General features: G+C 37.5%; 1 protein-coding gene across 1 annotated transcript; it reads right to left on the reverse strand.

Annotated features, from left to right (window-relative positions):
* Positions 1–504: 504 nt before the first annotated feature.
* Positions 505–6,328, reverse strand: LOC308610999 (E3 ubiquitin-protein ligase RLIM-like; the record flags this gene model as incomplete). The annotated part of the gene is made up of 3 exons (XM_081259952.1): positions 505–761; positions 1,296–2,456; positions 6,301–6,328. 3 exons carry the CDS (start codon positions 6,326–6,328, stop codon positions 505–507), a joined length of 1,446 nt encoding a protein of 481 aa, XP_081116078.1.
* Between the last annotated feature and the right edge of the window lie 7,963 nt (positions 6,329–14,291).

Raw genomic sequence — 14,291 nt, forward strand, 5'->3', positions numbered from 1 at the left:
AGAACTGACTGATACATTGGTAGTGGGGAATAGGCGAAACGTTAAGGTAGTGTTAGGGAGGTGGGATAAACTACTGTGGAGAGAGATAGGAAGAGAAGGGTTTCAAAGCTTTTTATGGCATTCTAGGAATGTAACATGACTTCTTTATGTGAATGACTCTAATGTAGTCTTAAATGGCTTCTTAATTATTGATATTTGGTTGGGTTTCTGTTTCTTTGCATGCACAACTAGGATTGAACAGGGCTAAGAGATGTCTGGGATTTACATGACGAGATAATACTACTAGGATCTATCTAGATTCATTTTATCATATTAAGACATTTCTCCCATGGAATCTGGAACATCCCAACCCAGTGCACATGCTAAGTTTTTATTGAAATTCAGTGAACTGCTGTGGTGTGAAATTAATTTTTATTGTCAGTCCCCTGCGTCGGCAGGCCGACGCTCAAGCCCTGCGCCACCAGGGAAGCCCTATAACACTTTATATAGCTGAGAATTCAGATCTCAATCAGGATTTTCACTCTCATTGGAATCCACTACTTCCCCACGACAAATCGGACAGGTAGAGTTCTCAGACAGCCAGCGATCAATGCAGTGAATGTGATATCCATGGGAGCAAGGTAGTATGCGAAGCTTGCTGTTTTCTGTGTACTCTGTAAGGCAAATGCTACAGGCTTTTAGTGCATCATTTTCACCAAAAGATCTTACAGCCAAATTGTCAATCTGTGCTTTGGTGAGTCCTGTAGTTTGGTATAGATCATCTTCATTTAAGAGGAAAAACTGTTGCATATTATGGGAGGACCCAGAGTCACTTTCATCAGATATTATTAGGATAATTTGTCTACCCCCTTGGCTGGTCTCTGATGATAAGTCTGATGATAAGTTTGTTTCTTCACTGCCTTCAAACATCAGTGAGCTAATTCCTGAATTTTCATCACTTGAGCTGGAACCGGAAATAGGACTAGAACTGGAACTAGACATACAATTGGGGCGTGAATGACAAATCAGTGTGGAACTTGAATGGGTATCATAGCTAGCATTTGAATCAGAACCAAATATACCACTACTACTACCATTAGATGACTCTAGCCATTCCATGTTTTGACTTGGAGATGAGACACTATGCTCTAAATTACTGTCAAGGATAATTTGTCTACCCCCTTGGCTGGTCTCTGATGATAAGTCTGATGATAAGTTTGTCTCTTCACTGCCTTCAAACATCAGTGAGCTAATTCCTGAATTTTCATCACTTGAGCTGGAACCGGGAATAGGACTAGAACTGGAACTAGACATACAATTGTGGCTTGAATGGCAAATCATTGTGGAACTTGAATGGGTATCATAGCTAGCATTTGAATCAGAACCAAATGTACCACTACTACTACCATTAGATGACTCTAGCCATTCCATGTTTTGACTTGGAGGTGAGACACTATGCTCTAAATTACTGTCACTGTCCATAAGTTTATTTGAGTTACTAAATTCTGTCATTGTCTGCCTTAACGTGCTCTGAATTGGAACAGATGTTGTATCATTTAAGCTAGTATTTAACGTTCTGCAAACGGGATTTCTAATGGTATTGACATAAGCTCTCACACCTGCCCGCTCAGAATGTGAATACATATGCCTCAGTCCTCGTTCACTTTCAGAAGTGACAGTGTTGTTTGGTGTCTCAGATGTTAACTGAGTTCTACTAGCTCTGCTGTCTCTCTGAGAATATGCTCCAGAATGAACTTGTCCTACTTCAAGATTGAAGGGTATGGTTGGATATATTTCCCTCATTCCCCAAGATTCACCACTGCTGGTTGTATCTGGAGAATTTTCTCCATGAACGGCATTCCTTGTTCTAGAAGTTTCAATAAGACCGCTATTTTGCAACTCAAATCCAGTCATTTGTTGTCTCAATATTTCTTGGTGCTCAGTTCTAGAAAATCTCACATTCTCACTTAGCAGAGGCTGCTCAAAATTCTGAGAGGGTATACTATGATTAAGTCTTTGTACAATTTCCCTAAGTGAACGTGGAGGCGACCAACTTTGAATTCTTGCTCTGGTTCTCCAATACTCTGGGCTCCTACTTCTTGCTCTTCTCTGACTTGTAGTAGGTGGGAATTCCATTAATGTTTCAGTTGTATCTTGTTCAGACATAGATGGTCTTGTAAATATTGATTCAGATTGTGGACTTTCCACTTGCCTTTGGCTGTCTTCCATATTTTCTCTTCTGGGAAGTCTTGCAGATGCTACATATTCATTCTCTAGATTTGGACTCCCATTATCAAGGTTAACATTTATTTCTAAACTGAATATGAACTGATCACTTTTAGGATTAATTAGGCTCTCTTCTCTCCAAGATTGGTTTTCTCTTTGTCCACTTGTCATATTTTCAGTTTGTCCAGAACAGTTAAGCCAGTCTATTAGAGAGTCACCACTAGACACGTCATCTGAAGAGTCTCCTCTGTCTGTTAACAAAAAAAAATGTGGAGGGTGCATAAAAGAACCACCAAAATTAGAACCATCATAAAATAGCACTCTGAAACTTTGTTTCAAAAATAAACAAAAAATGAGAACTTAAATACTCAGATGTTTTCAACTGATTTCACATTTATAGAGTTAATATTTTATAAACTGCACTGTGTAGATTTATAAGTAAAGGTAGAAAAGTTTCGATTCCATCCAAAAAGAGTGAGCTAATCCTAGATAAACTTAGAGAATTTTTTAAAAAGGGAATCCAGAGGAAGTCTATATTTCAGTATTTCATCATATACACAGCCCTGTGTACCACTGTCGGAGGAATGTCAAGAGACTTATTTTTCAGTCCACTGTCAAAACACTAATGCAATTAAACAAGGTAAACACCAGTTAAGGTACAATGCTAGTAGTTTAGTTCAATTTACATTATTGTCTAATTTTCATTAGTCTCCAACATGACTACTTCTAGGCTCTTCACTTATGTGCTTTTGATAATAGATAAGCTGTTTTAAAATATAAGGTTATTGCCCAAACATAAACAAGTTTTATAGGTTTAAAAGTGTTTGCATTTTGAATACTTCTTAATGTTACCAAGATTTTTAATTGACATTAAATTGAAGGTCAGATCAAATGAATAGACTGAACCTAGCATGGTACATATAAGACCATATTCAAGAGCCAAAGTATTATAGTATCCTCTTCATTAGACAGCAAAATCCTCTACTTCACACTGGGAGGGAAAGCACCAGACCTGAGGTCCGAGCAGGGTTTCTCAGCCTTAGCACTATTGACATTTTGGTGCTGGACAATTCTTTGTTTTGGGGAGCTATCCTGTGCATTGTGGGATCTTTGGCAGCATCCCTGGCCTCTACCCACTAGATGCTAGTAACACCCATGCTTCCCCTGTGACAACCAAAAATATCTCTAGCCATTGTCAAATGTCCCCAGGTGTTGAGGAGAGCACAATTGTCCCCAGTGGAGAATATTTCTGTTTGCTTTTTTTACATGTCTATGTAGAAAAAATAATTCAGGAAGTAGGAGGGACTTTCAGTTGAGGTAGAAAACCAAGAAAAATACAAATAGGCTACTTTGCACTGTTTCCCAATTAAAACAACCCAAATGTGAATCAGGAAAACAAACAAACATACCTTGACATGCTCACCAAAAATCAAGTAAATGCCAGTTCCTTTTATGAGAAGTTACTTACCAAATTAATGTAAGTCACTTCTCTATAATTTACTATTTCCTATTATGAAGTTACTATTTCCTATTATGAAGTTCCTTATTCATCCCATCCTATTCCCTCCAAAAGCAGAATATACCTGTATTTTCATCTGAGTCTTGTGGTGCGTTTTCTTTAATTAGCTGAAGACTTCTCAGCAACTCTTCTTCCGTACTTTCACCTGGAATGCCTAGAAGATTGTTGTCTCTCATAAATTCGTAATCTTCTTCACTCAGATTATTTACGAACCTGGAGAAATCTTCTTCCCGAACCAATCGGTCCGTTTGACTTATGTGTTGGGCCGAAACTCCATCTCCTTCATCGTTGGAATCCGAGTTTTCCACCTTAATAAACAAGTGGAAAATTATCTGAAATTCACGACGTGCTGTTGAAATTCACCAATGGTCGTTTCGTTTTCTTCGCTTTCTACTTCCTGCCAGAGTGTCCGGTTCCGACTCAGTCGGATGACCCTCCGCACAGATTCCTCCCTTCTCCCTTCCCGACTCAGTTCTGTGGCCCCTGGTGACGCAACAGTTGGGAGCCGCCTCGAGCCCAGAACTTGCTAGACGTTGCCTAGGCACCCATTATCTTCCCCGCTGTTACCGAGTAGGGACTGGATTCAGGTTAGGTTTCATTTCATTCAAAACCAGCCAACGTTACTGAGGGTTTATAGTGTACCAAGCACCGTGCTTCACCTCGTTTCACCCACATGAGCCTATTCTCAGGTTTTCAGGCTCTGATATGCTCTATTTATTCGTTACATTCCATAGGACTGCCTTCTTCAAAATGCCATGCCAAAGTCAGCCTAGTTCAATGCAGCAATTCTCATTTTCAGGTGCCCAGGGACCTCCGCCTTTTCTCCTCATGAATTTCTCAAATCCTAGACTCTCACTAAGAAAGCCCACAATTTTGGATAATTTACCAGGGCCCTGGCTGAGTCTCTTTAGTGTGTCCTCTCCCTTTTAACTGTTAATGGCTTCATCTTGCATTATATGGTCCTTCAGTCTTGTTTCAAACAAACAAGAAACACCAAAACTTTGGCAGGCTTTTCTGCTCAGCCAGGGAATTCCTTCTCCACAAAAGCATCACGTTCATTTTTGTCCTCCTTTCTCATAAATATTATAAATAGTCCTTAAGCAAAACTAGCCAGAACATCACAGGAACTTTTAGGACAGATACATAATAGTTACTTTGTCTGCCACAGTGAGTACTGACTTTGCTGATTTTGTTGCATGTATCACCTGAAAGGCTTGGTGAAAATAAAATAACGCTCATTTGCAATGCTATCTGGAGGAGACCTCTAATTCACTCTCAGTACACAGCTTAGAAGTTTAAGGAGCTGTGTAAATTCACAGTTGTTGTTTTGTTCACGGTCCACAGCAGGCTTTCTTGTTTGTTCTCAAGGAGATGGAAGGATGGTAACTTTACTGGTGTGACAGTGAAGAATCTAAGTCTATGTCCTGCTTTTGACATTTGTTCGATGCCTCGTTTAACTTAAGCTAGAAAATCAATCTTTCCCCTCTGAATCAAATCTCAGCACGTCTTTGGATGAGAACAGAATCCCCTAGACCACCCTGCCTCCTTTATGGACTTCTGAGTGTATTTGTTATCTTTTACTGAAGTTATTCTTTTCACAGGGGAAATCTGTTGTAAACTTGTTTGCTGTGCCTCAATCAAAACTAGCAGTATTATGAAAATTCAGCGTGATTTGTACTCTTGATGCAGGAAACCCTAACAATCGTTAGTGTTCTTGAGAGTGATTGATTCAGTTTAATTCAATTCAATCAATTCAAGTGTCAAGTATGTTTAGCGTTTGTTAAATGTCAGTCATATTATCGGATATTAAGATACAAAGATGAGTATATTTAAGAATGTGTTGTCATTAGAGTATAACAAACAATTGAGCTACACAGAGTTAAAAGTACAGTTTTGAGGAGAAAGTGATTTGAGTGAGAGAGAAAATCGGTTTCACTGCATTTGGGTTTGAAAGGATGAATAGGAGTTTTCTAAGTGAATGAAAGGGGGAAATATTTTCAAAAGTGAGAACAGCAACTGCTAACACTCGTAAAACAACAAGGATAGTAGATTTTAATTACTAAAAAAAGGCATTAGTTAAATTGGCAGAGCAAAGCCAAAAAATGGAGACCTTTATGACATGTTTAGAAGTTGGACTTTATCATTAGTGCAATGGAAAGATGTTGAAGTCTTTAGACAGTTGATGGTCAAATTTGCAATTTAGAAATAATATTGATAGCAGTATTGAGGATGAATATGAAGGGCAACAGTTCAGATGGGAGGGTCAGAAATAGATAGAGGGCAGCCTAGGCTAGTGATGACAAGGATCTGAATCAGGGCAAAGGAATATGATTAAAATGAAGGACTTTAACAGATCTCTAGGCAGCAGAACTGATTAAACCTAGTAATATATGGGAAAGAGGGAAAAGTGGGGAGGGGGAATATGAGGGAAAGGCAGGGGTCAGGATTACTTCTGTATTTCTGTCTTTGCTTAGTGGACAGTGGTACCAATAAGAAGTAACACCTGATTCTGAAGTTGTATGGTTTAGCTTAAGAGGGAGCATGATTGCTTATGATTAGAATAGTATGCAAGTTACCTGAAGATTCAGAAAGTCTTACAGTCATTCCAAATTTAGGTACAGAAGCACATGAACTAATAGCCCCGGATGTTTGGTGTTCCCTGTAGTTGGCTCTCAGTGTCAATGACTCTAGCTTCCTGAACTATTTGTTCCTGGTTATGTCCCAATTCTGGTGCAAGTAACAGGGTATAGGGATCATCATCCCAGAGACCTACTTATTGACCTTGATTATTTAAATAGAAGCCACCAATATAGCTGTGCTTTACACTTAGTTCTCTCATGTCTTGACTTTCCTTCTGAGTATTGCAGTGTAGGTTCAGTAGTTTTTCCTCTGGATGGCAATATTGCTGCTTTCGCCTTTGTTCTATCCCTTGTCTTGCTATCAGAAGTCTTCTGAAGATGTTTTTTCTTCACTCCTCATTTCAGAGATGGGAGGTGCATCAGGAAGTCCGGAGGTTGACTAGAGCATCACTCTAAGTTGAGTTGGAGGGGAAAAGGTTGAAGATGGAAAGCTGCTTACTTTCAAACAGAGTCAAGCACTTAAAAATTTGGCCAATCCATTGTTTATGATGTGGTGAAAAAATGGGGTGTGTGTGAGAAGATTTGGCTGTTCTTTTATCCTGGTTGTAATAATGGAGTTTTGTAATCAAGAGTTTTCTTTTACTGACTCTGTCCAAGGAAGCTTCTGAACAGATTCTATGACTCAAAGCGAGACTGAAACTAAGCAAGAGATAGCATTCTCCCTGAATATGGGTAAAAGGAGTTCCGTGGCTTTAGAACTGTAAGAAATGATCAAGACATATATTCCAGATACCTATTGCAGTATAACAAACCATTCCAAAACGCAGTGGTAGATACAATAGAAACCATGTTGTTATAGTCAGGACTTTGTGAGCTAAGAATAAAGATAAAGAATACTGGGGATGGCTCATCTCTGCTCCATCATGACTGGGCCTCAGCTGTGGTGGTTTGAATGATTGGAGATAGATTAGACAACTTGACTGGTGTCATATGTCTGGGGCCTTGGTTCTGGCTAAGTTTTCTTTGAGTCACATCTTTTGGTGCTGAAATGTCCAACCAAGATGGCATCTTTATTCACAAATCTGGGGCTTGAGTTGGGCTGCACAGGCTGAAAAATCTGGGGCTGTTTTTTTCTTTGTCTCTGTCTTTCTCCATGAAATTTCTTGGTGTAGTTTTGGAGTCTTAGCAACCTGGATATCTCAAAGTAGTTGAACTCTTACATAGTGAGTGGCTTCACCCAAAGTAAACACCTCAAGAGACTTGGCTGGAATCTGTAAGTCTTCCTATGACTTAACCTCACAAGTGCAAGAACACCTTTTCTCTTGCATTCTGTTGATTGAATAAGCCACTGGATCAGCCCATATTCAAGAAGTGGGACACCACATTCTACCTTTCAACAGAGAGGTAACAAAGATTTTATGGTTATATTTAATGTACTATAGCACATGATGAAAAAACTCTTATAATGATGACTTTTCAGTTGAAGTGGAAATTAATCTCTCCCTCTGTTTTCTGAATTGCATTATTCTCTGGGTAAAAATAAAAAAAGGGAGGACATAAAATCTGAAGTTCTTTGCATTCAGCCTGATTTTAAAGATACCCGATTAAGGATCTTTTTATTATGTAATAGTTTTCCCACATCAGAGACCATTGGTAATATTAAGAGCTATTTACTGAGCAACTGTAATTGCTAGACACTCTGCTTGTGTTTTAACTTATTTGATCTCAAGCCCCATGCAAGATAGGTATTACTATTCTCAGAGATAAAGGCATTGAGGCTGATGCAAATTAAGTGATTTTCTCAAAGTTACAGTAATAGATAATATGTTTAGATTCAAACAAGGTCTATAGGATGACTCTCCCTGTTTCGCTCTACTCTGCTCTGTTTAATGAAAACACAATTTTAGACATCATTACACAAACATAGTAAAATCTCAGTTAAATGAGATGCTTGAATCATGTTTGATCATTTTCGTGTGCCTTTTCAATTCTGCTTTGGAGTTAGTCTAGAATATCTTCGTTTTAACTTAATAAAGAGTAATTTTAAATCAAGAAGTAAACATAATTAAAGCTTGATAAGATATTTCATATTTTTATGTTTTTTTCTTTCCCACCAGAAGGATGGGTTAAAAGCTTGAAAGCATTGATGCAGAAAAATGAATCTAAATATGCATGTCTCATGGAATCTACTGGAATTGGTTCTTTGACACAAATACTTGTTTTGAATCTAAACATGAAATTCTTGTTAATTGAAATCACACCCTTTCCACTTACATAGGCTTGATACTAGGAATTAGTTTCATCTCTTCCTTATGCTTACCTCTAATTATGGAAATAAAAATGTATTTATTTAGCAAGGTCTCATCCCTCTTATGATTTCCTTTCTTCCCGGTTCTGCTCAGATTTAGACTTCTGACAGCTTTTCTATTAGTGCCGTGTCAGTGGATAGTTTGCTTCTATGCTTTCTCTAGTTTTGAGCCATTTTACATACTTTCTCTGAGGCATGCTCCAGGTCTGTTATTCACAAGCAAGTTAGTTCATATTTCCGCACATTTGTTTATTTGTAAAGTCTTACATCCTAGATTATTGTAATAAATAAATAAACTTACATATACATAAATAATATTCTGTTTGTTACCTATATAGATATATTTAAAGATGAATTTTACGTTTCCAAGGATGAAACGGATATCAGGTTTTTTCTCAAAACAAATGAACACAGAGAACACAAAATGAATAAGCAACACAAAAGCTCACAATATATGAGCAAAACCAAATTAAGCAGGCCTGCTGTATACAGATTCACAGGTTGTGCACTCTAAAATTCCCAGGGGGCACCATTCATGTAAAGAAGAAAGTGAATGACACTCCTATAAATTTGCAGTGCACCACCTGTACAACTGAACATGCATATCCTGAAAATTAGCTTTAATGCTATCTTCTGCCTTCCTTCGACCCAGTAGCGAGAAGAGAAGAGGATAATGAACTCAGGGAGAGTAAATAGTTACTTTATTACTTGTTCTTCTCCAGGCCTAGAATTTTATATGCTCCTATTGAAGGGAGGTTGGTGATTTTGTTCAGTAGCCTGCAGTCACAGGGAGGTGCACTGCCTCTTTCACCAAGTATTTACACCAGTAGGTGTAACCACAATGGCAGCGTGTGGTGTGGGTAAAAATGGTCACCTCACATCTCTGTCATGTCGACTCTCCCTTTTATGGTGCTAATTGGGTGTTGTAGTCGCTCTTATGGAGAGTCACTGAATGGTCAGTCTGGGTTGCCTATTCAAAGAAACTCACCACATTTTCAAATTACATTACAAAAAGGCCCCTACATTTCAGGCATACCATTTTGCTTAAATTCAAACTACTGTACTATAATCAAGTTGCCTCTCTTGCTTAAGTCTTAATATGCACAAACCTCAACAAATTCAATGGACAGTAGGTTGACCAAAGGGTGAAAGTTCTTTAAAAAGTAGCATTTGTATTGGGAGCAGAGTTTGGGTTTCCTTATGGTCGGGTTTCCTGGGGCCTCTTTAATATTCAGGCTAAATGCAAGCTCTTATCCACACTATTAGAATGCATCCTCTATCTTCAAACACATTTGACAACTTATTGCATATAGAATAAAGTAAAATGTGTAGTAAGTCCTTACAAAAATCACTCTAGATTTGCCAACATTACTACATTTTCATCTTTCAAACTTCAGTTTAAATGTCACTTCCATGGAAAGGTCTTCCTGACCAGTTTATCTAAAATAAAATTGTGCATGTCATGCTCTGTCACAGACGCTTATCTCTTCCTCCAATAAACTGTATACTATAAGAATAGTGATCTTTATAGCTCAACCTGTGTTTTCCATCTATTCAGTTCCTTAAAGTAGATACTAAATGAATATGCGTTGGAGAGTGAAATAAGTAAAGTAAGGAAGAAAGGCCAGAGGGAGGAAGGGAGGAAGGAAGGGCCTCTGGCAAAGATTCTCTCTCCATCTTTTTTCATTCTGGCTGCTGTAACAAAATGCCACAGACTGGGTAGCTTATAAAAAACAGAACTTTATTTTGTAATGTTATGGAGGCCTGAAGTCCAAGATCAAGATAGCAGCATGGTCTCATTCTGGTGAAAGCCCTCTTCCTGATTCATAGCCAGAACCTTCTTGCTGTGTCCTCACATGGTGGAAGGGGGCTAGTGAGCTCTCTGGAGCCTCTTTTAAAAGACATTGATCCCATTCATGAAGGAATTTGTGGAATCTAAAAAATACAACCAACAAGTGAATATAACGAGAAAGAAACAGACTTACAGATGTGGTGAACAAACTGGTGGTTACCTGTGGGGAGAGGGAAGGGGAGAGGGTAGGGGATTAAGAGGTACAAACTATTATGTATAAAATAAGCTACAAGGATATACTGTACAGCACAGGGACTATAGCTAATATTTTATGATAACTATAAATGGAATATAACCTTTAAAAGTCGCAAATGACTATATTGTACAGCTGTAGCTTATATTGTATACCAACTATATTTCAATGAAAATAATAATAATAGTCACAAAAAATCTGAAATAAAAGGCATTAATCCCATTCATGAGGGTGCCACCCTCATGACCTAATCACCTTCCAAGGGCTCCACCTCCTAATACCACCAATTTGGGGGGTTAGGATTTCAACATATACATTTTGAGGGAACATAAATATTCAGACCATAGCACTCTTCTTTGACCAAACTTGAGTCAGGCTTCTCTGAGTCCTCTTTCTAACTAGTCCCTGACCTTAGGCTCTGTCCTTGGCCCATTTAGACTAGTATTAGCATGAATTCTGGTGGGTCAGCTTAGCAAAAATCCTCTACCCTTGATATATGATCAAACTCTTTATCCCTCACCCTTCATGTCTTATCACCCTAGCCTGACTACAGAAAAAAGTTCTGTCAAATTGGTTTAGCCAGAATTCTCCTTACCCCTGATGTTTCCTCTTAGTAATTTTCTATCCACTGACCCCCACCCTGCTCCTTGCCTTTATATCTCTACTTGTTCTTATTATATTAGGAGTTGAGCCCCGTCTCCCTCTCCTACTACACAGCCCCTCTGTAGTAGTCTCCCTGACTTATCCTTGCTACCTTTAACAAGTATCATGTATACTTGTTTTCTTCAATACCTTCCAGGGTTTCCTTACCTACATCTCTCTGCATGTGCTGTCACTTGTTCCATGCCTTTGTTCACATTGTAATCTGTGCCTGCGATGCCCTACCCTTTATGCCCTAGTTCATATCAAACCTCTCTGTAATATCTGTACCCTTCTAGTCCTGTATTAAATACACTGCCCTTCAAGATGGCCTGTAAAACTCCTGTTTGCATAAATATTTGCCGTTTTTCACCTTCCTCTTTCCTCTTAGACTCTTAAATAGAACAATGTGTGCACTTGCCTTCTACTAGATTGTAAACTGTAGTGATGCAAGAAGTAGGCATCATTATGTGCCCCTCTAATGCCTAACACCAAATGTTATGCCCAGTTAGAAACTCAATAAATACCTGATTAGTTGAACTATGGTCCTACTATATAGTGAACATTTCAAAGGCTATTGAATTGGATTCTGATCTCCCCCGCTCATGGGCTGTGTGACATTGGGTAAGTTATTTAATCTCTCAGTTTTAGTTTCATTATTTGTAAAAGGCAATGATAACTAAATGGGTTGTGGTAAACTTTAGTGACATTCTATGTAAAATAAAGTAAATGTGATACTATATGTAAAGGTGTCTCCTGCTTGAGGTCAGGAATCCATTTGTAAAAATCAAGCCGTTTTTGTTAAAATGTAACCAGGAAACGATTTCCTATTATTTTAATGGAAACCTTTAATATGTTTTATATGTTAGCCCAACAACCCCAACAAATTTCCTGAAACGCAATGAAACAAAAGAAACAAAAAATTGTTATAATATAGATATTTAAAATCATCATATCCTAATCACTTAATAATTAATATGGTTTTAACAAACATTGCTTTGCAGTAACATGTCCTCTCTTAACCCCAGTAACATCAGAGTTGCACATCCTCTTCTGTGACACTTTGCAGGCTTTTCAAAATGTCTACACGGGAGTCTGAAGTTTTACCCAATGTATTTGGAATGTAACTCAAGATTTTCTCCAACCACTGTGTTCTTATAAAAGTTACCTTGAGTTTGCAGATGCAAATATGTTTTATTGCTGTATAATCACTGGCTGAAGAATATTTGATTGAGAACTAATTAAATTCTCTGTAGTGTAAGTATTAAAGCAAAGAGCTCTTCTAACAGGGAAGTAATAGGAGATATTTTGTGTGTTATATCTTCATATAGGATTGCTAAACAGTGTTGTTCTTAATAAATGTTATTTTCTAACTTCCTTCCATTATGAATCAAATTAATTCTAAACCCAAGATTTAAGTTAGACTTCATTTCTCAAATTCAGCTAAAACATTCATTTTTGGGGTTTTAAGAATTTAATTCAGTCATGCAAAAATATATCTAGGGGTTTATTTTATTTTTTAGTTTTAATATAATTTAATTTTTTTCTTGAAGTATAGTTGATTTACAATATTGTATACGTTTCTGGTGTACAGCAAAGTGATTCAGTTATGTATGTATATATATATATACACATATATATACATATATATTCTTTTTCAGATTCTTTACCCTTATAGGTTATTACAAAATATTGAATATAGTTCCCTATGCTATACAGGAAGTCCTTGTTGGTTATCGATTTTATATGTAGTCGTGTTTATATGTTAATCCCAAACTCCTAATTTATCCCTCACCCCCTTCCCCTTTGCTAACCATAAGTTTGTTTTCTATGTCTGTGGGTCTTTTTCTGTTTCATGTATAAGTTCATTTGTATAATTTTTTTTAGATTCCACATATAAGTGATATCGTATTATATTTGTCTTTCTGTGTCTGGTTTAGTTCACTTAGTATGATAGGTCCATACATGTTGCTGCAAATGGCATTATTTCATTCTTTTTCATGGCTGAGTAATATTCCATTGTGTGTATGTGTGTGTGTTTATGTGTGTATATATATATATATATATATATATATATATATATGAAACACATCTTCTTTATCCATTCATCTGTTGGTGGGCATTTAGGTTGCTTCCATGTCTTGGCTATTGTAAATAGTGCTACAGTGAACTTTGGGGTGCATGTATCTTTTCAAATTATGATTTTCTCCTAGGGCTTTATTGATAATGACATACACTCTAGCCCACCTACCTCACTTATATTTCCATATATCCTGAGTGAGTCAGTCTCTTTTTTTTTTTGGCTTTTTAAGAAATCTGGATGCTTTCTAGATAATAGCTATCTCCATATGCACATCTGAACCAGTTGCATGGTTTCTTTTAAGTTTATTATTAGGGAAGCTTAGAATAATTTCATAACAACATAGAAAGTGATCGTATACAAACTTTATTTTAACTGTGGACTACCCCCACTCCTACCCCAAATACTCATAGACTGAAAGGTCATCAGAGATGAGCTTGTCTTTGGGAATTGGAGCGTGGAAATCAGAGAAAGGAAGGAAATCATGGAACTACTTCAGTTGGAGATGAAAGAGTGGGTAAATGCCCTTTTCTTGGAAAAAAGATGAATTTCCTACTAGAGGAGAAATCTCTTAAAATATTCAGCTGCACCAGTGATTAACTCTGTTGCAAATTTAGTTGCATTCGGCAGGTACTGCAGGGAACAACTAGTGTGTATGCCTTGGCATAGTAAAAAAAATTATGTAGACAGAAAGTATATGTCATTTATCTAGTTATTGAATAGCCTGAAATATAGAGCAGTCGAATACTATTTGTAATTTGCGTGAGTGTGTGTGTGTGTGAGAGTGAGCAAAGCTGTGTTTGACACTAACATCCATTTTTCCTGACTTAAGAACAATATTTTAAGAGATAATTGTGGTTTAAAGAACTGATTGATGCCAGACAGGAAGTTCCCCTCATATTGATTATGTGTAAAA

The sequence above is a fragment of the Mesoplodon bidens genome, assembly GCF_964165515.1.
Source record: "Mesoplodon bidens genome assembly, contig: HAP1_SCAFFOLD_49, whole genome shotgun sequence".
NCBI lineage: Eukaryota > Metazoa > Chordata > Mammalia > Artiodactyla > Ziphiidae > Mesoplodon > Mesoplodon bidens.